Genomic DNA, 25415 nt, shown 5'->3' on the forward strand with positions numbered 1-25415 from the left:
CTTTCGCCCGCGGATGACGTCCTCACCTGGTGGTTGTCGTCGCGGTAGTAGTGGCCAGCGTTCTCGATCACCTGCTCGTCCGTTAGACCGTCGAAGGGTTGGTCACGTGCAAAGGTCAGGACCTCCCACAGGGTCACAGCGAAGCTCCACACGTCCGACTTGGTGGTGAACTTACCCTGTGAGGTGACAACGACTGTTAAACATGGCGTACTCTATCTTCCCATGCACCCTTTCTTTATCACTTTATCTACCCTCTTTCCTACGTGCTCAAACTTCTTCAGGAATATTTCATCGTAAATATGACAACATCTGATCATTTCTCTGTCCTCCACAAGTAACCACGCACACATTCCTCTCTCTCTCACACACACACATAACACATGCGCACGGATGCACGCACCAAAAGGATGCTCTCCCATGCCATCCAGCGGATGGGCAGGACAGCACGGCCCTCGATGCGGTAGTAGTCGGCGCTGTAGAGGCTGCGGGACATGCCGAAATCGGAGATCTTGATGCAGAAGTGGTGACCCACCAGGCAGTTGCGTGTGGCCAGGTCCCGGTGTACCATGTTCAGCGACTCCAGGTATTTCATTCCAGACGCGATTTGAGAGGCCATGAAGATCAGACATCCGTAGCTACAATAAATAAATAAGGATTAAAAGAAACAGCGAGAAAGTAAGCTAAAGAAATAAGCGACACAATTTTAACAGATTAGAAACAAATAAAAAAAAAACAACCCCGAAACAACTCAACTAACGAAAGACAAAAAAAAAAAAAAATAGGAGGACCCTCTAGATAAATAAGGAACCAGTAAACAGGAAATTAAAATTAAAATAAAAGAGAAACAAAGAAAGAACGAATAAAAGAAAAAAAAATCCTGCTGGACTCTTATCACGCAATAACCTCGGACTGTGCGACGCGGTGCACTTGAACCTTTGACCTACCTACCGCACCTAACCCTAAGGATTCAGGCTCAAACAAGCAAACCACTTTACAGGCCAACGAAGCAAGGAGTTATACAGCTACAAATATTGACGATGATAATGGTGACGATGATAAATATCAAGAATAGACGCTATGGTCACTGAGGTGCTTCACCTGAGCGTTTTGGCATTGGTTGCCTGGGCGACGGGTGACTCTGGTACGTGGTCGATGAGGAATTGGTTGAGGTCGCCGTACTTCATGTACTCCACGATCATGCACAGCGGTTCTTCCTGGGTACACACCCCGATGACACGAACAATGTTGGGGTCTTTCAGCTGAGACATGATCTTTATCTCCTTGTGAAAGTCCGCCCTACGGGAATGAACATTTCAACACTGTGTCATTAGAATGCGCGTGTTTTAAATAGGTGTGTACGCACGTGCGGTCGTGTGTCAAAGGTTAAATGTAAGCTACTGCTTTCAAAACAACGCAAATGTTTCATGAAAATGTTTTGTTTCTGATTACATATTTTCGTTCAAATGACAAGGAAATTAAAAAAAAAATCGTTTACTTCGGGATTTCATCCGTGTTTGCACACCCAGACACTCACCTAGCCCTGTCGTCTGCCGTTGGTCGGAGCATCTTGACGGCCACCAGCATGGTGGACCGCGACATGGTGCGGTTCATGGTGTATTCCTCCGTCAAGAACTCATTGATGCGTATCGCCTCACACAGATGAACCTGCCGGACGTGTCAGAACCTTGTTTAAGCACAAGTACAAATTCCTTTGGAAGCTAGAAGCTGTTCATTAATGAATCGTACGCACAATTATATACATTTTCATAAATCACACAATAACTTGGAGAACTGAATTTGCTTGGATTAGTAATCAATATAATGATTGATAAACAAGTTGTGAGGCCTTGTTTGGGTCTCACATCTCGCCCTGTGCCCCAAACGCTGTGCACCATGACCCCTAAAAAGAGGCCCTCGCATGTATTGAACCCACCTCTCCAAACTGGCCCTCGCCGAGCACTTCCACAAAGCGGAGGTTCTCGCGGGGGAACTCCATGACCGAGTAGTCGATGCTGAGGAGGAGGTCTGCGTTGGGCACGGCGTAGACGTTGTTGCCGCTGACGCCCTGCAGGCTGGGGATGTTGGAGGCGGGGGCGTTGACGATGTCGGCGGCTGCGTACAGCGCGTCATAGTTGGGCGGGGGCTTGTCCAGCGGGTTGGTGCTGCGCGGCGGGCGGGGCGGCAGGTTGACCACCAGCGCCGATTTCGTCACGTCCGGTACTGCGTAGTCCCGCATGCCTGCCCCTGATAGATAAGAACATCAACGGAAGGTCAGGCTACTCAGTGACTGCGGCCTGTCTCTCTCTGGGGTCGTGTACTTACTAGACTGACATTAGCTCACGTGCTTCCCCCCATAAAAAAGCTTTTCATAAATATTGACTTGTATATTTAAAACCCCTCTGAAAGTTACATAGGCCTATATAATTTTTTTTAAATACTTGTCTTCATCGGTTTACTTTAGGCAGTAAAAACAGTTAAATTACTTTTCAAGCAAAAACTTTTTGACCTCCGCTCCGCTCAATCCCCACAAAGGATTCAGCGACCCAATCCCTCCCGATAACCTTAAAAAACCTCTCTCCAGTTAATAGAACTTAATTCCATTTGGAAATGTAACTCTTAAAAAGAAGACAATTTTCTTCACATTCACATAAAGCCACGAGCGTGACGGCAACATTGCACTCGATCAACCCTCGCGCTAACAATCGGTTCTAGTGTCAGTCAGGAAGGCGGAGTGAGGGGCGGGTGGCAGGACGTAGGGTGGGGGACGAGGGTGTGACCCCATTGTTGCTCATCGATTCTAATTTTTGTAACTTGCAGAAAAATTGCATGCCCAATTTTCTCGAACTTCACTCTGCCATGGCTTTGTTTGTGTCGTTCATGTGTGTGTAGATATATATATCTAAAGGCGTTAAATGACGCTTGAGCTAAATTTAGCGAGACGTTAATTGCAGACGACGGCAGACATTTGTTGATTTCTATTTTTAGAAATCGATGGAATTCTCATTTTCGACTCCGAGGCTGGTACATCTTCCCTCGACATCAGTTCAGGGTATCGCTGAGTGAGAACAGGCAGTGCAAAAGCCGCGAAGAAGTCAAGGAAGACATTAAAAACGGAAAACATGACAGATGGGATGAAAGAATATGAGGCGGAATGAGAAAAGGTCAGGTAAGTGAACAGGTGATAAGAATTAAAAAAAAAATAAATAAAAAGACGCCTAGGCCTGGCAACACGGAACCAGACTTTCTAGAAAGCGACGCACGTTGCTATGACAACGAAGCCACACTGCTAGCAGTTAGATGTAAAAAGCAACAATTATCACAACACGGTGATGGTTAGAGGAGGGTTAATAGTAGCTTCAACACACTCAGGACAGCATTCTCACATCAAAGACTTGCCGACATCTTTCTACATACTTCCCTCTCTATCTGGAACAGAAGGTTTTAAGGAATCAGAACTAAAAGCAACTAGTCATATAAGTAAATCACAGGCGTTTATGTACACTTTGAAAAATCTGGACATACCTGCTGCAATAACCGGGGAAGGGACGATTTCCCCCCAAAAATACCTGAAGTTAGATAAGTGTTTAACAGTGTAAAAGAATCACTGAACTTGATAACCAAAAAGCTACAATAACACAAAGAAACTCATCAGCAGAGCGTGTGAAGAAAGCAAAAGGTAGATAAAGTCTTGAATAAAGGCCCCACAGTCTAGTAGCTGTAATAGCAGTGAATTGTAGGTGGTCCACCGTGTCTATGGCACGGCAGGGGGGGATAAGGGAACAGTTTATTCTTCCCATTAAATTATCTCCCCATCTTTCCTGGGTGAGCAGGGTTAGCTTTCCAGTCACAGGGGAGAGCATCAAACTTGCGACTTTCAGTTTTGAAGTTAAGCACCCTAAATATCCTTAACCCCTTCTCGCCACAAAATTATCCAAATAGAAGACAAAGATCCAAAACTAACATGCCCAAAACTTAACATCACCAACACATGTGAAATAAAAGTTATCTGAACATCCATTCACGCATACAGCATGGACGCTCTGTACACACTCAACATCAATACAGACTAAGACAAAATCCACAAAATGCCCGGATTTTAAAGTCATGGGTCCTTCAGCTGATAATCGTGATTGCCTAAAGGAACGTTTTCATCGGGTTGGAACAATGGTAGTTGTCTGATGAAAACTGACGAGGTTGTGGTGAGCTGAAAGAACTGGAGTGTTTGCAGTGAAAGCGAGAGTTGAGAAAAAGAATAAAATAAAACAGACAAGAGTGGGCAGAGAGTGAAATTAAGCAAGAACGTGAAATTGATGAAACAGATTAGAAATGTCAGAAAGTAGAAATGGGGAGAAAAATCCTTAAGGTCACATAACAAGAAAAGACGGAAAATAAACAACAGATCCATAGTTGTTAGGTCTAGATGGCGTAAAACATGAAAAAATGTATAAAGATGTGTATGGAAAAATGTAAGATTGATTAAGCATCTACAAAATTTAGAAACAGTAACAATATAAACAGAACTAAAATAAAAGCTATAAGAAAGCAAAAGAGAGATTAGAGTGAAATGAAATTAAGAAAAGGTGAGCGAGAAATAAACACAGTGGACTGAAGTAATAAGTGCAAGAAAGAGATAAACAAAAACTGAAACAGAGGGAGAAGTGTGGGTTGTGGAGACGGGTACCTGAGTGGGTGGGTGATGAAGTGCCATAATGAAATATTGACATTTGCACTGCTTTGTTATCATTCAGACTTTCAAAGGAACAGCAGTCATGTCGGAAGGAGGACTGGCACTGAGTTGCCATCACTGAAGTCCTCCCTGTCTGTACTACTCACACAACTGCCTAAGGGCGTTGAGAAATGGTCACACGAAATTTGTGTCCTCTTCATTCCAAATTAATACGATTTCCTGTGTTTGTGTGACATTCTGAATAAATCATAGATATGAAATGTAAGCACTCTGTCGTCACAATCATCTAAAAAAAGGGAGGGGAGGAAATCTGGTCCCACCACCAAAGGTTACAGTGTAGGAATCACATGTTACATCCCTTGTTATCATCGAAGAATTTAAAAGCAGAGGAACAAAGAACAAAATGAAACAACATAAACGAACAAACAAAACAACAGCAAAACAAAGCAGAAAACAAAAAAAAAGCGTAGACCCAAGACCTTCAGGATATGCCCGAAATTAAAACAGTGCCAAGGAAACCCAAAACAAGAAATTAACATCGAAAAGAGTAGAGACATTTTTGCTTCCAATCTGAGAATACATTGATGTCCATTAAAATGCATATTCAAAAGATTTTTTAAACAACAACAACAATAAACTTTTCATGAGAGAAATATGTTGTGTTTCTCAACGTTTAGTGTGTTAGGCACCGCAAGAGGAAATTAACATTACCAGAAAAAAAACACTCGCAGGTAATTATCGATAACATCAACATACAAACGTGCACACGAATAAGCTGGTGCAAAAAAGCAAACAGTCTACAAAAAAAATTTATTAATACCCCCATATAAAATCACCCTATTCTTTTACAAAAAACCCATCGTGTATCCCATGAATACATCTATAATATGCTCTCAAACCTATAATTACAATAATTATATCATCATCATCGTCGTCGTCATTACCTGAATGTAGAAAGACTTGTTACTTTCAAAACATAAGGACCAGCTATCGGACTTTACACTCAGAGAATGAGGGCCTTCACGCCCAAGAGATGCAGAGAGCCATCCGACAGAAGGTGCCTCAAGCTCTTGTCTGTTCTGACCCGAGATCAAAGGGTAACTCTATAGCAAGGTCATCACTTGCTTGGACCCTCGACACCTTTCATGGCCTCTCATTAACACCTGCTACTGTGATCTCCATATTTGTCCGGAGAAGATAAACACATAGCACAGCGTACTTCTCGGCCCTCAAGGTTTCTTCGGTGGGCTCTCAAGACACCCCGGATGGCCCTCAAGACTGGAGATGGACTATAAAACACGTCAACGAGCCTTTAAAACACTTGAGGGGGGCCTGAAGACAGCGCAAAAAAAAAAAGTCTGGGGAACAAAACCTCAGGATAGAGTTAAAGACCCACCCGAGTGAAACAATTTGTAAGCGACCCAATTCAGTTTCTTAATTCCTAAAATCTAAACAAATTATACCCGTCTGATCGAGAAAAAAAAAAAAACAACAAAAAAACAAGCTTTAAGCTCCGACATACAACCCTGATGTTATGTTAATACACGGATATGCGCTTCGTTATTTTGTCAGGCTTGATGCCTTTCCCGCCAGGACCAGATCCGCTTAACGAGGACGGCGACGACGATGATGATGTTGTTGACCACAATAGGAATATATGATACTATATTTTTTTAAATTGTTATACTTTGTCCTTAATAAAATTGAGAAATTTCATAATTCATCCTAACTAATCTCTTTTGTTATTTCACATGATAAAACACAACAGCCTGTACTTAAAATAACACGCCCCATCCTCACCCTAGGCGTAGGCTATGGATATGCGAGAACCGTCAAATAAAACACTTTTCTGTGCAAGTGCAACCAGTTAAAGCTCGGTTATAAGTGTACACCTGTAAAGACAACTGTTTTACACGTTCCAGAGACTCATGCACAAAAAAGAGCACAAGAACGAGGGACGGAAACAGGAGAAATGGCGTCGCAGATGTGAGAGAAGTATGGCTGGTAACACACCCTGCAGCTCCACCGCCGCTGCAGATGTCGTCTAACCGCAGTCTCTTAAAAGCAGACTTTCCATGTTACTTGTCCTACTTTCATAACGATATCAATAAAAAGCAACTTAGGGAGGTCAATCATTTGAATTATCTTTAAAGGTCTTTTGATACATGGCGCATAAAGAGACTGCAAATGTGGTCCAGATATTTTACAAAAATTTCGCAAGGTTCATTACATAGCGCAACGATCGCTTAAAAGCTGCTGCATCTGAAAATATTTGCTCGTGATCATCTTACAAAACATAACTGCTTACGATTAGGTTTTACTACCTTTTGCGGAGCCTGAAGTCAGTTTCCGGTTTCTTCACGACAGGTACGCATGTCGGAACAAGAAGCAAACTTGTGTCCACAAATCTGGATGCTACTTCAGATACTCCCCACCTATTTCTGCCCAAAATTGTTAAAAACTTTTCATATCGGGCCTACTTCCAAGATAGGGGTAGGGAATCTTTTCTTCCTCCAAGGGTCATTTGGATATTTATAAGCTCATTCAGGGGCCATAAAAATTATCAACTAAAAATGTGGACTGCTGTATTTGGTCAGCCCATAGTTTCGCTGCCTAGGTAGGGCATACCATATTATTTTGTGGGAATTATACTTTCCCCACCCCGGCTGTAAGCACACCCGCTTCAACGTTTGAGACTGTCATTTTCACCTATCGTCAGAGGAGACAATGTTGTAAGAGACGATAACACCAACCATCCAAACTCTCATCACCCGCGACGTCGCTTCCTGCAGGCAGTGAAAGGAAGAGAGGGGGAACAAGAAGAAGAGGGGAGAAAGAGAGAAGGAAAAAAAAAAAGGAAAAAGGAGTTGGTGGGGTAGGGAGGCAGGTGTCTACCCTGAATAGTGTCTTTGGGAGTGACGTAGCCTGCTTTGCCCAGCTTTTGATTGCCGCTATGATTACTCGGTTCGCGGTCCGAGTCCAGTTCCTCCGTCGCGATGCTGTTGTACATGTTGCCGTTGGAGATTTTGCCGTTGGTGCTGCCGCGAAGGTCGTTGAGGTTAATGGTGACGTGGCGGTCCACGACGGGCTTGAGACTGCGGCGGTTGTTGTTGTGCTTACGTCGCTTGTGGCGCACGAAGAAGATGACGATGATGCAGACAAGCAGGACGATGAGCGCGGCCAGGGCGCCGATGATGATGCCGATGTAGTCGTCACTGTACTCTTTGTTCTCCTTCTCCTTGTGGACGCTGTCCGTGCTCTGGGAGTTGTTGTCTGAGAATAAAAGTGTGACTACTAGAGAAAGTGGTATAACGAGAAAGAAGAAGAATAACATGCACGAAGCTTTATCTGCATTTTAAGAATTATTATTATGATTAAAAATATTCTCACAACGTTTATAATTTCATCTTTTAAAAAATAAAAGTTTCTTGTTTCACAGACATGTTGCAAAGCAACTTTGATACAGTTTCCACAGCAAGTCTGCACAACATTCACACCATCAGTAGGAGCGCGGGACGTACGGTCAAGGTTAGTCAATTCGATCTTGGGCTTCTGGGCCTTCTTGTCCAGGTTTTCGCTGGTTGGGTTGATGGACTTGCTGGGGTCCGGCTGGCTGAGGCTGGGGTCGCGGTTGACGGCAGCGCCCCCTGCGCCGTTCTGACTGATGTCGAACTCCACAGCCACGTCCTGCTTGTCGCGCTGGGTGGCCGACAGCGGGGTGATGGTGGTCGGAGGCGGGGTCTCCTCTGTGAAGTTGCCCACCGCCTCTTCTGCACAGACGACACACGGCATGTTCATTAACCAAATGAACAATCTACTAAAGATCTGTGGCCTGCTCACCACAATACCTCACGAAATAGAAGTTTAAAAGAGGGAAGAAAATAAGGAACTGGAAGAGGGCTAAGAAAAAACAGACAGGTATACTCCCACACACAAAGGCGTACATGAAACCACACAAACACAAATTCAAATGTACACATGGACATAATAAATCGCAATAAATTCACGCAGGTACATTCATGTACATCAACACAACAATCCTCTCTTTTTTGCCCTCTCTCTCACATAAAATCAAAGCACAGCCGGGCCTTACCGGATTCAAACTCAGCTTCGCTAATCATAATCCAGCGGGACTCAAAGTACAGGTCGATGCGGACGTAGCGGCCGATCTTGTTGTACATGCGGATGACGACCAGGCGAGCGTTCTCGAAGTATGAGTCCTGCTGGTAGCTGAACTTGATAGGTGCGTCCTGGTAATACTTCCCCCCGATGCTAAAATACAACTCCGCCCGCCGGAACACACGCACCTCCTTCGTGTGGTGGTTGTTGGAGTGGATGACCACCTGCAACCACACCAAGGCTGCCGATTACGACCTTAGACTGACCGGTCGCAGTGACGGCACACACCATGACCTCAGCATTGTGTTTGCCCTCATAATGGTAGAATTTGAGTGCAAGCTAAGCTGTGTTTGGGTCATGGAGGATTCAGTATATTCAGTGGGAGCTTGACTTAAACATGTTTAAACAATACTACACAAAGTCTGTATAATAAAAGATTTAAAGGTTTGGTTAGGGAGGAATGTTGGCTACGCTTCACAAATTATTAGCTGCGATCTCCTCTCGTTTTTTTTTTTTCTTTTTTGCGTGTACATAACCCACCTTCGAGAAGTTTCTCACAGTGTCGAACTTGAAGACCAAAGAGATGGGTTCCATGCGGTTGGAGTCATTCTTCCAGCCCACCCACTCGTACCCTTTCACCCCCATCTTTTTGGTGTCCAGCCGGAAGTTGGTGTCGCCGTAATCGCCATCCGTCAGCTGGCCCAGACCTCCGCTTAGGTAATCGTCCTTCACCAGGCCGTCGTAGGTAAAGTCGTAAAGGTCGACCTCTGACCCTCTCTTGTCACCTTGCGGCATGTCGTAAGACACAGTCCCATCTGCAAATATTATACAGAGGAAATTGTATCAGATGATACAGTAATTTCTACAGTATGAGAGAGTCTGACATTATTTTTTTAAAACCATTGCAGTAACTAAGGCCATATTATGACCAATCAGCCAATCATATCAACAAGTGCCACACAGGGAAATAACGGCGTTCCCAGCGTGAGATTTGAACCAAGGACTGAAACTGCTTATTGTCTCAGGTCTTCGGTCAGAAGACACGACACTGAAGTGAAGATGATAACTAATGATAGTACTAGATAACAAGGTAAACTTTTGGCAAAGAATTAGAAAAAGGAGATTAGAAGAGGAAATGAATAAGACTATTATGAGTGTGAAACTGAAATAATGATAATTAATGGTGGATGGTTGCAACTGAGAGAGAGATATCAGCAAGGACGGGGAGAGCCGGAATAATAATGAATACTGTACTTGACAGGGGATTATATTATGAAATTCTTATTCCTTTTTAATGTCCATATAAGATAGCGAAAAGAACACAGAATTTGAAATTTTAAGTTTAATATCAGTACAAAGAGGTTAAAAGAATTATTCATTACATACAACGATTGTATACTCGCCTAACACAAACGTTTACCCTGATAGAGTTTTCGAGACACATTTTCACCAGTTACGAGCCAAAAAAAAAAAAAAAAAGTCAGAGCAGGAACGTGAACAGAAATTAAAACACAGCACAGTTCGTACTGAATGTGAGAAAATAGCGGATACAGGTGTTGTTACACAGTCGGGTACACGAGAAGGGAGGGGTACATCTGCACGGTGGGGTGGGGTGGGGTGGGGTTGGTGAGCGAAAGGAATGGATGGCTGCTGGTCGGATGGCCCCCCAACCAGGAGGATAATCTCGCAAATGGAGGCGCACGGTGCGCGGAAAAAGCCCATCTGCAAGCAAGGCGCAGTCATGAAGCCATCACTCCCCCTCCTCTAGTCCTCCTCAACGGCCAGGGGGCGTGGCGGTACACTTTTCGCAAACGTCGCGAGACAAATTTACAACCACGCGCCCAGACCGTGCGCTTCGTAATATCTCCGTAATATCTGCTCAGCCCACGGCGGGAGAGCGAATGCGTGTGAGAGTTTATTATTTTTTCTATTTTTAATTTTTAAGCGGTCTGGTGGGTGGAGGAGCGGAGAGAAAGCTAATGACTTAATGGTAGCGATAGGAACAACCTTTCTGCCTTTTGGCACACGTGTTCTGGATTGAGTCGTAGAGATCGGAAACGATTCCTCAAACCGGAAGTAGATCTCGAGAATGGTTTAGTGCTGTCTGCAGATGCTGGTGGTGGGAAGGGCAAAGACTGAAAGTTGGGAATTCTAAAACCGTTTGGATCATCATCATCATCATCATCATCATCATCGTCGGACGCTAATGAAGACGAACTGGAAGCCGTCATTGCGGTCACTACAACTGAAAGCATTTAGCAAGAAAGGCCCTGACCGAAATTTGTCTGCTAGTCAAGGTGGACAGCGGAGGCTCAGTGACCTCATATCGCGCCGCCACGTCCCCCTTTTTTTGAAAAAAAAAAATGTTTGCAATGCCAGAGAGTCGGCAGACGAGAATCCTTAGCCACTTGTCTTGTACTGTCGGCATGGCGGTCATAAATCTTCCAGCCATGCCAGTCGGAAATGACTCCTGCGGGCATGAACATGGAGTGGCTTCTGGGAACTGACAGATGGGAATGAAAGTCAAGAGTGCATGTCAAGTCTCCGGAAACTCAAGGTGTGTCACCTTTACGGGATTTGCAGTGTCACATAGGCTGGCACATTATTACACAACAACAACAACAACAAGATTAATACGTTTTTGACATCGTGATGAGCTTCAAAAACGCTTAACTCATTAGGTCTGTGGATATGGTTAACCCTGACCACGGCCAGTAACAAGCTTTCCAAATGTTTTCAAACTTTTGTAAGGCGACATCAAAAAGTTAAAAAAGTTAAAAAAAAATTCTGTGTCCCAGATGAATGCTTCCTTTAGTGTAAAACTCAATCTGCTTTCAGTTTCTTTTAAAAGCTGATAAACATGACCGGCCCGTCAGCTGTGTTCGTTTGCCCCTCAGTTCCGCCATCACACAGCTTGACGATGAAAAGCAGGTGTTGCGGGTTTCCAAAGCAAGGGAAGTTACTCTTATTGTTTAAGTGCTCTCAATGGCGACACACCGCTTACTTCCCCTCCACCGGGGCCTCGTTACACCAGCCAGCAAAATAACCTGCGTATGAAGAATGGCACAGCGGAAGCCGCTGATGGAAGGAGGGACGGGAGAGAGAAAGAGATACAAAGGGAGAAGGAAATGGAAAAGTCGTTGAAAAGACAAGCAGCCTGAACAAGCAGAAAAAAGATTTCATATCCTGAGGACTTCTTTGAAGCGGGAATGAAAAACGGCATGGCTAATGAAGTGGACATATCGACGACAATTTGAAGCACTCTGACAGGAATTTTAATTTTGTGAGAAGTTAATTAACTTCAGACAAGTAAGGCTTTAATGAGATGCAACGTCTGAGATGAAAGTTAATCACATGGCAAATGGAATCTCTGCCATGAATGGGAGCGATTCTTTAATTTTTTTTATTTTTAGACAATGAGAATAAAGTTTTAAACCTTTGACACTGTGACTTTCACATAATGTAAATAGTACAGAACTCAGATATTAGATTGAAAGAAAGAAGAATCGGACATAAGGAGAGAGAGAGAGATAAATTGATTATTCAAGGGTTATAGAAACAGACAGAGAGATGTTAACAATGGCTTATTATGATAAAATTTCAATTTGAGGTGCTCACGTCGCAGATAAAAGAAAAATTCGATCTTACCTTTCCATTCGCACCCGTACATCTCCACCCGCATGCAGACTGTCCTCGGGTGCTGGCTGTAGGGTATGAAGCGTATCCGCTTAGCGATGATGGGTGGGGATACGGTCCTCAGTTCCGCCAAATAAGTGTTTTCGTTACCTTTAAAAACCTGCAACCAGATGACCATAAACGTGAACACACACACTGCCATTAAAAAACAGAAATTAAAAACAATTCACCAACCCAACAAAGTTATAAAATTTCTATATTTTTAATTCACCAGCTGCCCCAGGTTGTGTTGCTATGGCAGCATTTAATATCAATTCCCTACCCTCCCTTCGACACATTTTTTTTTGTTTTTTTTGCAATGTTTGTGGTTTCTGTGTACGTAAACATCTTCACAACGCGGATGGGAAAAGCTTTTATCTCCCTCGGTTCTCGCCTCGAAGGATTAGAGTTGTCATGCATTGGCTGACCCCACTTAACCACAACCCACTTCCCGACAAATCCCTTCAAGCCAAACATGACGCCGCAGCACGACACCCACACTTTAAAAAGACCAACAACAACAAACACACAGCAACTTTAAAAGACAAACAACAAATAAACAGCAAACTTTAAAAGACTCACCGTTAAAAAGACAAACAAAAATAAAATGCGCAGCAACTTTAAAGTTCGTTAATCGCTAACATTACATCAGATAAAACTCCTGGGTTATCTCCCCCCGAAATGAACCATGCACGAAAAGGGAGCTAATAAGTCGTTTGAGATATGATAATTTGTCGGATCTCGCTAATGAAGAACAAGAGTCGGAAGATGTTTAAAGTTCCTTTATGGACAACACTAAATACCTGTGTGTGAAAGAGGAAGAAAAAAAGAAAGAGAGAGGAATGCAGAGCTAGACTTTGACATTTAGCCGACACTTCATTAACTCCTAGTCTGTTCAGTATCCTTCGTGTCTTGACTACTCCCCTATGAGATATGCACGGCACGTGTGACCTGAATCACTGGTGGAGGGTCGTTTGAGGATAACATCGACCACAACACCTGGTGGCCACATCGCCCTTCCGGACAAAGGGTGTTGGTGGTGGTGGTGGTGTTGGTGGTGGTGGCTTAATTAACGGAAAAGGAGCGGCACCCCAACACAAACTGGGGAGGGAGCAAATCGCATCCTGCGCAGAGGACGAAGAAGCGCACGCAGTGGTCTCACCATCTCGCCCTGCCATTTGTCATTCTCACTTTCAATCAAATTTGTTTCCCTTGAACAGGTAAAATTGCAACAGGAGTCCTCAACACGGATGTTTGAATGTACGGAAAATGGCGGATACCCGTCACAATAATGGACACACTGCGATCATGACATCTTCCAGTTGTAGGCCATGCAGATGGCAATACTGACCTGTGACGAGAGGGGAATCCATCACTTTTCGCCAGCCGTCTTCATGAAATTTTTACTCCCCTTCGCTTTTAGTGAAGTTGCAAGTAGACTACAAGAGAAGCCTCCGGTTTGTGTCTCCTCTTTGTGAGTCATCCGGATCCAAGTGCTAAGCTCTGTGGCGCTTGTTGCTTGTTAAGCTATTAGCCAGCTCGCCAAACCACCGATGAGTCTGCTAAATGTGTCTGGGGCTCGATGCTTGGCTAACTACGCTGGCGGCAAAGTGTGATGGATGTGTCAGCTTCCGGCAGGTAGCTGCGACTTTTCTCGCCACTGCACTGGCTAGGCATCACCAACACTCACCACCATCAGTGCTAACATCCACAATTCTTGGAGTGGAATCATCGTCAGCTTCGCTCCAACGACAGTCGAGTATGCGACACGAACACGCACGCACACGCATAATAAATGAATACAACTCCTCTACCACTGCCATATCATCTTCAACATGTCTATCTCATTTTCACTGGACAAATATTTTTTTTGCTTTAATGAAGATTGTAATGGAAAGAGGGAAAAGAAGTAGTGGACATGGACGAACAGAAAAACAAAAGAATTTGATGGAAGAGTGTTTGTTGCCCATGAATTCCAGCTTTGACTTTATTGGAGGCACGAACAGGGGGAGGCAACCTGGTGTCCGGCGCTTACGCTTTCAATTTCTCTCAACGATGATGCGTTCCGAAAACACGGCACGCTCTCCTGTAATTTTATTTTAAAGCAGCCTGCTCGTCGGCAGAAAAAAAAAGAAGAAATGAACATATTTTTGTGTCCTCTGCGAGCCTTTCTTTAATGTCATCACCGCTAGGCATTCTGCGAGATTAAAATCTGCAGATTAAAAAGTGAATTCCCCGCCCCACTCGAAGGAAAGAGAGAAAAAGAGGACAAAAAAGCCACCTTTCAGTTTGCTTCACTCCATCTCTCAATATCTCACTAGATTAAATCTGTCCTTCCAGGGAAAAGCAGTGCTGAGTCGAAAAATCTGGTCAAATCCACCTTTTATCTGCTTCACCAATGAAAAAGCGGGTTTCGCCACGGAAATTCCGGTCAAATCCACCTTTCATCTTGGCTCACCCAATCCTCCATCACCTCATAATTATTCTGGCTGGCGCTTGCTCAGCGAGCGGAGGGGCTGGATGGAGAGAAGACAAGAGAGAAAGAGGGGGGGGGGAGGGCAAAAAAGAGAAAGCCGACAGAAAAACCTTTCCGGCCGCGGTCGTGCTGTAGTCTCTCACTTCAGTATTAGCCGTTGATGAAAGAAAAACAAGCTCTAGATTAATTCGGGACTGACTGCGCGGTATAGTATTTCCCTCCCCCGAGTCGGAGGCGAAGTGCTGTTGCTTCATGGCACTTTTCTATCCCCACCTTCCCCTCTACTCCACACCACCACCCACCTCGCCCTTTCTATTCGTGTCCTCGCCAACCCCCTCTCACCCATCTTGTTTCATCTTTTACTTCCCTCCCCCACTCCTTACCTCCGTCTTCTTCTCCATCCAGTCTATTTCGACCTCGTCAAAATCCAGATTCCACTGGATGGGTGGAATTGGTTGGGAGGGGGTTGTAAAACAATTTTCTTGTTTTATTTTCTTTTTCCTTACTCTTTGGTTGTCGTGAATGAGGGGTCGGTAGGTGGTTGGGAAGAGGTTCAAGAAGAAAGAGGGAGAGGGGGAGTTTAAAAGGAGGGAGGTTTGAATGAACGAACCGTTTTTTCTATTGGGAATCGTTAGGGCTGGAAAGATCGATTGGACACATATTTGAGTAATCACTTGGCTTTTCCTCTACAGCTGTGGGTTACTTTTTAGGCCCGTAGGCGAAATGCTTGCAGCTCGGCGGCAAGGAGAAGGAAAAGCGAAATAACGTACACGCATGCGCTGTGACCACCTTCCGGATGCTTCTGAGAGCAGTCAGCCCACTTTATATATGTCGCGAGAGCAGAAGTCCGAATCGCACCTTCCAAAAAAACACTCGATGCACGAGGTTTGCATTTTCATTCCGACTGAAAGCATTTCTCTAGCAATTTCCTGTAGACGAGGTAAATCGTGAATCTTGCCAAAATCGTCCGAATAACATGGTGCGGGTCTCGTCTTGTATGAGAAGACAGTCTCTTCGTTACAACACAAAACCTGTTTGAACATAAACATCTGTGTCGTTTTTGTGTCCACCATCGTAGATCATGCTTCGCGGATGCGAGACTTTTTGACGGAAATAATACCACGTGACGACTTGCTGTTTGACAATCTTGAGACTGAACCATTCATGACCACGAACTAGAAACAGTGGCAGACTAGAATTAGATAAAGTGGATGTCGTCAGCTGGTGTAAAGCCTATGACTACTAAAGTCCGATGGGACAGTGGGTAAGCAGTGATAGAGGAAAAACAAAACAACAACAACAATCCTGGGGTATAGATGGACCTCTGCTTCGTGATTACAACCCTCGGTGTTTCGAGTTACCTCTTCCTGCGGATTTGTCTAATGAAGCTGCTGCTAATCCTCTTCTGGTCGTCACAGCTGTGGCGCAGCTTCACGGCAATCAGTTCTCTGGACATGACCGACAGAGGCCAAACGCATGTCCACACTGCAATTCCGCAATCTGATTCATCACCATGCGAACCACTACACAGTTGTAGGAATGGGCGTGGCTAGAATTAACAAAAAACTATCAGCCTCTATTCTTGCTGCTGGAACACGGCGGCAATTCTATTCCACGCACGTGTTCCAACACCTCATCATCTTGCCAAACTGGCAAACGAGAGTCTGAATGAAGACGGAAAACGGAGAAATACGAAGACTGAACAAACAGCTGGTTCCTCCTTCCGCACCTTTGGCCCGCTACCCCCATACATCCCTACTTCAAGAACTTGAGGTCTGCCAGGAAAGAGAGCAGACAGACGAGGTTAAAAAAAAAAAATAACAACCAAACTCATGGCAACGTCAACTTGCGCATGCGCAAGATCGGCGGGTGGCAAGTGGTTTCACTAAAATAAGGTGATGCTGATTGGAGGGACCACCTCGTTGGAGGGATCAACCGATAGGTTGGTAAACTGGCCTGAAGGAACAAAAACTAAGAGACGCGGAGCCAAAAAGGAAGAGACGAGGAGGACTGAGATACATTGTTTTCAGAATTACTAGATGGAGGACGAAATGTCGCTTCCAACGAAACAATGCTGTAGTCTATAGGACGGGGCATGATCCACACCCTGTCCTCCCATTAGCCATCGCCTGTACATCCTCCTTCACTTTGTTATTCTGCTTCAGATATAAGATTTTCATTGTGAACGCCTCCTACCTTGACCCAAGCTGAACCTTCCACCCGAGCTTGCGTAGAGTTTCTTACACCTGTATCTACGCTCTTGTTGCATTTGCACCAAGTATCATTACATTTTTTTTACACACGTGCCAAGTGATCGTTATTCTTGGCACCGGTAGTAAGTTTAATTTCGTTTTTCTTAAAAATTGCACCACGTTTAACCACGCCATTTTTTTCACACCAGCACCATATTTTAATTACGGTTTGTTTTACAGCTGCACCAAGTGTATTTAAGTTCGCTACAGCTGCACCAAGTGTATTTAGGTTCTTTACAGCTGCACCAAGTGTGTTTAGGTTCGTTACAGCTGCACCAAGTGTGTTTAGGTTCGTTACAGCTGCACCAAGTGTATTTAGGTTCTTTACAGCTGCACCAAAAGTATTTAGGTTCGTTACAGCTGCACCAAGTGTGTTTAGGTTCGTTACAGCTGCACCAAGTGTATTTAGGTTCGTTACAGCTGCACCAAGTGTATTTAGGTTCGTTACAGCTGCACCAAGTGTATTTAGGTTCGTTACAGCTGCACCAAGAGCTCTGCAGCTGAGCTGGAAGTGTCAAATCTCAAAGGCCGCCAGCTAACATCCTATTCAGGGAATAAACAAAAGCCTTCATGCGAGATCGTCCCGAGTACTTACAAAAACCTCCCTCCGCGCGTTGTTTTCACAATGCTCTTCCTCCTTCTTTACCGTTTTCTTTTCCAGCTCTGACACTTTCTTTTCACGAGATGGGTATTGATCCTCACGGCACACACGGAAACAAAGACACAATAGACCTTAATGCACCCTGCGCGTCCCTCCATTACAGCAACAAAAATAATGAGACAGCGGGAGGACTAGCTACGCCGATGAATAGGGGGTTGGGATGTGTTGAATATTGCACGATCTCATCTTCCAACATTGCTGTACTCCCCACCCCTCTCTCTCTCTACGTGTATCCGCGCGCATGCGTGTGTGCGCGCGCATGCGCAGACGAAAAGTGACATCCTGTATTCCGGAACAACCGAAGAAGTCTGATAATGTGTGCTTTCGGCGGGGGGGGCTCTCTAAAATGGTTATTTCCAGGATTTGGATGACACCTTAATGGAACTCCTTGCACGTGCGCTAAGCTCCGAGTGAAAAGGGAGTGAGTTTAAAGGGAAATGGAGGTTGGAGGGAGTGGGAGGGTAGACAGAGTGGTGATGGGGGTAGGAAGCGAGAGCCAATGAAATATGCAAGGACTCCATGGCGACAAGACCCGCCTATCACATTCCCTCGTAAAAAGGTGTATTAAATCAAGGTGAATCTGCCGATGAACGCCCCCTGGTCTATGTTGCACATCGCAAGATGAGATAATCACTTCGCGAATGAGATAATGCGGTGGTTTGGCTAAGGTCGAAGGTTACTAATTCCGGATTATCAGGAATCACATAAACCGTTTCGTGACGTGCACTTCTATGTCAAAGGTTTTAATTCCTATAAATACGAAAAAGGGCGTTATAGACAATTGTTATAACTATACTCACTAAACATTAATAAATGAACTGTAAAACTCACAGAACGGAAGATAACTGGAGGAAAATGCACGCATAAAAAGAGACAAAGACGAAAGAGAGAACTAAAAGAGAAGAAAGGGAGGAAGAAGATGGGAAACGAAAAAAAAATCTTTAAAATATCTCCGAAACAGAAAAATCCTTCAGTCCACGTAAAAATAAATACCATTAAATAACTATAAATAATCAACCGACAATAACAAGAGAAAATAATTCACACACGGGATTATAAAGGAAAAGCTTGCGGGTAGATACCCCACGAGAGAGAGAAACAAGAAGGGGAGGCAGAGAAAAGACAGAAGACAGGTGAGAGAAAGCAGAACAGAGCGGGGAAAAAAGAGAGCGTGACCCTGAAAGATCTCGACAGGTTGAGGATAAGGACAGCTGTGCACGTGTCCATGCACGTGCGTGCACACTTTTGCGGCAGTCACGCCCGACTCTCACTGGGCACGGACAGTACCCGTACTCACGGACAGTACTCGTACTCACGGACAGTACCCGTACAGTGTTGGCACATGCTGTCACGCACGCTCCGGTCCTCCTCTCCCGCGCTCACCCAAACCTCTCCTCCCCCCGCGTGCCCATCAACTTAGCGGTCCCCTCCACACTCATCAGTCCTTTTTATACAGAAAGAAAAACCGATCGGTGGGGGCGGAGCTGAATAGATGAGCGCTCAATAATCTCCTGGGAGACAGAAAGATACCCGGCACTCAGAACGAGGCAGGTTTCCGCTACCCACAAAGATACCCGGCACCGCAAACCAAGGTTTCCGCTTCCTCGTCCTGGTAGACCCCACATTAAAAAAGAGAGAGCGAGGAAGCAAGAGAGAGAGAGAAGGAGAGACAGCTTGGGTTATCTGCCGCACACTCTCAAGAGCAAACTCTGCCGCTCGTTTTAACCTCTGCCCTGTGCGTCACAGATAATGATTGCTCCCCGGGTGGAAGCGATGGATAAAAGGTTCTTCGCTTGGCGTTTGAGTCCACGGGGAGTCCACTTTCCCCACTTCCTCTTAAAGACAGACTTGTGTCAAGATGGTGGCACAACGAGCATGTAAAGGGCTGGGATTACGACTGCTTCCTTTCAGGTAGAATGCACATCAACTGTTAGAAGACGAGGGGTTAGTGGGGAGTTGGAGGGAGAGACATCACTTCAGAAGGTTAGACAGTGTAAGAAACACTTGCATTAGCACAGTAATGCTTGCAATGATGATGGAGAGAAAGAGACGTACAGAAGACAGACGAACGGACAGAAGGATGTGTACAGACCTCCTCGGCGTTCCGGTCCCTGTAGCGATGCCAGTGTCCACTGTCCTCCCGCTGGTACTCCAGAAGAAAGAACTTGGCATATTCTTGACCCTGAAACATCACAACATATCCACTAACCTTAGTCTCGCCTCTTACAAGTGTATACACCCTTCTTCCGCCATCACGACCCTCAACCACAACCACCACTGTCTTCATTGTAGTCGCTTATCACAACAAAAGTCAAAATAAACAAAATGAACGACAACCGGCTCCTCATTCTGTTGCCGTCAACATTCACTCAGTAGTTTCTATCGTAGATTTTTTTAAAAAATGTACCCCACTAGGTCTTTAAGCCCCGTCTACAAAATGTCGACACAATGTGTTTCTCAGCGTGTGTTTCACATTTAATTTTGATGTACTTCAGTTTGTTTCTCTTGTTCTCGTCGTCTCAGCTGCACGCTATCTCACCGTCGACGCCAATCACGTGCATTGTAAATTACACATTCTCATCTATCCTCGGATTCCTGCGACAAACTGCGACTGACGAATGGCGATGACATGAAGGTATTCGCTGACAGAAGGCATGTTTGTTCTTCTCCTCCATCTCTTCCGCGCAAACGTTTGAAGCAAAAATCCGACTTACGTGAGAACGGGCTGGCCTCATAAATAAATGACACTACCTTTATTTGTTTTTTTCTCCAGGCATGTTCTCTGTTTTCGTTTCGCTGATTGCACTGGCTGGTTTTCCGAAAGGGGGAAAAAACCACACCGATGAAGACAGGGACTTGCAAAGAGAAGGAGGGAAAGGGGAAAATGTGTGAGAGACAGAGCGAGACAGAGACATCAGATCCATTTCTTAGTTCCGAGCTCTCTTTGTGCAACATGCATATCAAAGAAAAAAAAACCCAACAAAAAACCCAACAAAAGCAAGATGTACCATATGTGCTCAGTACGTTAGAAGACGTGCAAGGGGTGGCGCAGACTACCCGACCGTGCGCGAGATAATTTAAAAACAAGTTTTTGTCTGCACGCGCGTGAGAATGGGTTATCACGCTCCGCGCGCACAGACCCTACAGCTCTGACACATCAGGTCTGCGTGCACGTGCTCCGAAAGAAAGAAAACAAGAGTGAGAGAGAGGGTGGCACCTGTTCGACGACTTCAGCGTCAGTAATCTGATGCTTTACAACATCAATGACAGCGTCAGCCTCACAGTCAGTCTTCAGCGCGCTGTCACACTTGTCCGCTTCATAACTAAGTGTATGTCACACCCCGGTCTCCCGAGGTCAGCCGAGACTTGCGCTGGTCTGGGCGACACGCGACCGTGACGACCCATGGAGGAGCTCGGCTGCTTCCTGCCCAACAACCCACTCCCAACCCAACCCACGACCGCTGGAAGGTCGTCTGCCCTGGTAACCGCAGCACATGATGACCTTCCCCCTCTCCCCTCCACCCGACTCTTCCTCCTAGCGGTCTGACACGGCCCCTCCCACCCGGGATCGCTCGTGCGTGACGAAAAGTCGCGTCCCACCCCAACTCCCCCATCCTCCTAGGTGGTCCTAATTATCTGTTGGCATTGCGACCTTTCACCCTCAGCTCTCCCGACAGGAAACATGACGCATCGTCGGGCGTACAGTTAGAGTGTTCCCCCCAAGGGGAGGAGATGCGAGGAAAAGGACACGCGAACTAAAACGCCATCAGCAAAGAGAATATTCCAGACCAGACACCACGACAACGGCATTTATTAAGTTCCCGAAGGTGATTGAAAAATGATAACAAGGTTTTACCGTTCCTGGGAAAACCCCTCGAGAAGATTCAGAACGAAGAGAAGCTATTTGAAATAGAGAGAAAAAAAAAAATCAAACAAAGGTGGATGGTGGTTTGACATCAAAATGAATCAAGCGAAGAAAAAGGTGGAAATGAGGGAAAGGAAAATGAAAGAACAGAATAGAAACAAAGCAAGATAGGAAAGAAGTAAGAGAAAAATGAAATACGAAACGAATAAAGCGAATGAAAGGAATAAAAAAATGACAGTAGACAAGAAAACTTTTTTAAGCACTTTATTATCATGAGTATCCGTGAATTCCGAAACTGAACTCTGAGATCAATGAGTCAAAGAGAAAGAGAAAACGAAAACTAACGGCGTAGTTTCCAACAGTAGCTTCTCTGGCAAAAGCCAAAACCGTTGCAAGCTGGTATCTAGGGAGAACGGTTGAAAGAAGGTTGCCTTGGTGCGAAAAGCTAAACCGCCGGGGAGGACTTGATGAGCGCCCCATTACAACAAGTAGCCTTTGCTTTATTGCCAGCTTCTGGTACACAAGTAATGGCCCCCACAATCCCGACACAGGACGACGAAGAAGAAGAAGACGCCAAAGTAAGCTATGACAAAGTGATGCTGACATGAAAAGAAAGACAAGAAAAACAAACCGACACAAAACAGAACAAACCCCCCCCCCAAAAAAAAAAAAAAAAAAAAATCCTGTTGCACAAAGATTAACAGATGGTAAAAGGACGGTGCAGAGAAAGGCGGACAAGTTGATGCATTAGCCATTTTTCTGTGCGAACAATGAACATTACACTCACGACTCGGCATTTACCTAAACCTATATGAGGCTTTTTACTACTGTCATTCTGTGATGGACGAAGGGAGGTAATCTTGTCTATCATCGCCTCCCCTTCCCACATCCCATTCAGCGAGTGCAGCCCCTACTCTGCCTCCTTCAGCCAAGACCTGGCTGCAAGTTGACTCTACAGACCTGCCGTGGCAGGAGGCTGGAAAACAAACAGCCCTCCGCTCGTCTGTGATGGCGATGAGCTGCCATTTTGATTCAGGTCCTTGTCCTAGAGTCAACACACAGGGACCTAAGTTTTTGACGAAACCCAACGGAAAGCTGGAGGATTGGTGGTGGTGGTGGTGGTGAGGAGTCTGTTGGGGGGACTGGTGAGAGGGATGCAGGCGCGCGACCAGCCTCGCAGCATGCTTGTGTTGGCAACCAATAAATTCCAATAAATGCCAAATGCACGAGCAGTAAGCACACACGAGCGCGTGCTGCTATGAATGCCAGATTAAAATAAATTTCCTCCTCATGCCAATATGCGGCCCCACAAATACAATTTTGACAAAATATGGTGACATCTTGTTTCTGTTCTCTCTCTACGTTTGCATTTTCTTTTCTGTGGAGCTTAACAAGTCCCCCACCCCTAACTCGTAGAGCTGATGCCACAGCACGACAAGACCAAAGAAAGAAACTTTCATTCGTATATCTTCTTTTCTCTCCCCCCTCCTTTTTTTTTAAAAAAAAGGCAGTGAATATTTTCATGATTGTAAATTCCTATCTCTTAAAAAAACGGCTGCACATTTTTTAGGCAAGCAGAAGCTGATTTATTTCACCTCATGCAATGTCTGTTTTGCGTTAGCATATTTATGTAAAAAACGAAACCCACAAAAAACGGCTCCTTGAGGGAAAAAGCAGCGTGGCTACGGCAGCCAGAAGAAAGATCTAATAATGTCTGCAAGTAAACCCCCCCTTAAAAAAAAAAAAACGAAAAAAAACCCCACCCAGCATGTATAAATTAGCACATCTTCAGAGGTGGATGTGTCAGCTTAGATTGGAAATCCGTACAGATGAATGCACGCAAGAAAGAAAGGGAAAAACAATCGCACAGAGTAATGTACAGTTGCTAGAGCCAGTAATTTACACTTTGTTACATCATGTGAATCGTATACGTGACGTGTCATGTATACAGGAGCTAACTCCCTCTCATCCCACTCCAATGACTAAGTTGCAAAGGTTGGTGGGGTGGTTGGGGTGCGTGTGCCAGCAACAAACACCACAGCGAAAATAATCGAATAAAAACAAAGGCTCGAGATAAACACCATCGATTCCATATGACTGGACTTAGCCCGGAACTAGACACTTATCTCCTGGGTTATCTTATAACCTGGGTGGATAACCATCTACCGTTATCGTGACACTAAGCCTCCCCCACCAAAAAAAAAAAAAAAAAAGCCATGACGTCACAACCGTCCGAATGGTGACTTCTGGGACTGTGGACACCAAGAAGGTCAATTAAATACCGGTGTGCATAGACTGGTCCGCTGGTGGCCCCCTTGCTAATTAGACCATCAGGCAGACTGCGGCGAGATATGTGGCCTGGCAGCGTGCCGGAGATACGAGTGAACCCCGCGCCTCGTGCAGGACGAAAGCCACGTGGGGTGGCACATGCTTGCGAGCCCTGCCCTGCCCTTCGTCAGCACCAAACATGTGCAGGTGAGCGCCCTGCATCCTTCGCAACCCCCTGCAGGCCTCTAACAGACAAAAATCTCCGTCCCTCACTCCAACACACTCACACACACACACGCGCGAGCAAGTCTTTTCTTCGCCACTCTCGCCACCCCGAGCTTCTGGCTTCACACCAACATGCATTATCAAGCAGTTTATCCTTAGGTCCCGACAAGGCAGCTCTGACATGTTTTCTAAACTTATAACTGTCACAGAGAGGGGGCTGCACCAAAAAAAAAAAGAGCCAACAACCAGCACAGGGTAGTCTCTGTGTGTGTACCCGCGCACGTGGTATGCCTGACTCTGCATCTTACCCGAGCAACGGTTTCTGAACATTCACCGCCAGGACAGCCCTTCCCAACCCCGATCATTCTCCCTCCCAGTGCCAGAAGCTGCCGTACCCGAGTTAGCACCCTTACAAACGGAGCTGCTGAGAAAGAGGCTGCTTTCTTCTCCAACACACACACACAAAGGAGGAGGATTTTGTCTTTGCTCAGGCTCAAGCCCACCTGAATGAGGTCATGTTATTCACAATTACAAGACGACAGGTGCAAAAACACAGCGAAGTATTTATGGGCCACTCGACTCCTGGCTTTTGAAGTGTCACCTTCCAGTGTGGTTCGGTTACTGATGTTTCTTCCGTTTCGATGATGGAATATGCGCTCGTAGAAACAAGGGAGGGAAAAAAAGCGTCGCTTGTGTTATTGTTAACTTGTTCTCTCCCCTTTCGCCCTGTAAGATAATAATGTAAAAAAAAAAATGTGTTACAAATCATACCCGGGGTATTTGACAGAGAATGAAGCTAGTCAGTAAAATGGCTTTGCAACGGAGTTTGGTCGTCAGAAGAGCACGAAAAAGAAGATCAACATAGTGTTTTAAAACTCAACAAGGTATGGGATACTAGTATATAGAAAATGTGCTGAATTTACAGCAAGGATGGCCAAGCAAGAAATCTCGTTTTCTGTGAAAGATTTTGGCAGAAAAACCAAACAACGATCGACTAGAAAAAAAGATCTAAAAAATACTAAAAAATAAGAATCTGTTAAAAACAAAAGAAAACAAAACAACCCTCGTTGATCCCCCTAAGGATGATGGACCGGAAGTGCGTCATTAACCCACCGACCAGGTGGCTGAATGACATTAGTGACAAATGAGGGAAGTGGGAGTGTCCCTAGAATAATAAATAATGAAGT

General features: G+C 45.1%; 1 protein-coding gene across 2 annotated transcripts in view; it reads right to left on the reverse strand.

Annotated features, from left to right (window-relative positions):
• Window positions 1–25415, reverse strand: part of LOC112574786 (discoidin domain-containing receptor 2-like) — a 165805-nt gene that overhangs the window by 10378 nt on the left and 130012 nt on the right. Inside the window, exons 4-14 of one of the 2 annotated variants that reach the window (XM_025256066.1) lie at window positions 19963–20052; window positions 12455–12602; window positions 9347–9621; window positions 8781–9030; window positions 8209–8457; window positions 7808–7960; window positions 1934–2244; window positions 1535–1665; window positions 1099–1296; window positions 401–635; window positions 27–176 (exon numbers count right to left, since the gene is read on the reverse strand). In XM_025256066.1, the coding sequence (XP_025111851.1) occupies window positions 27–176; window positions 401–635; window positions 1099–1296; window positions 1535–1665; window positions 1934–2244; window positions 7808–7960; window positions 8209–8457; window positions 8781–9030; window positions 9347–9621; window positions 12455–12602; window positions 19963–20052 (2190 nt within the window). Of the gene's footprint in view, window positions 1–26; window positions 177–400; window positions 636–1098; window positions 1297–1534; window positions 1666–1933; window positions 2245–7582; window positions 7961–8208; window positions 8458–8780; window positions 9031–9346; window positions 9622–12454; window positions 12603–19962; window positions 20053–25415 lie in introns of both variants that reach the window. The other variant, XM_025256065.1, reaches the window with a different exon arrangement.

The sequence above is a fragment of the Pomacea canaliculata genome, linkage group LG11, assembly GCF_003073045.1.
Source record: "Pomacea canaliculata isolate SZHN2017 linkage group LG11, ASM307304v1, whole genome shotgun sequence".
Classification (NCBI taxonomy): domain Eukaryota; kingdom Metazoa; phylum Mollusca; class Gastropoda; order Architaenioglossa; family Ampullariidae; genus Pomacea; species Pomacea canaliculata.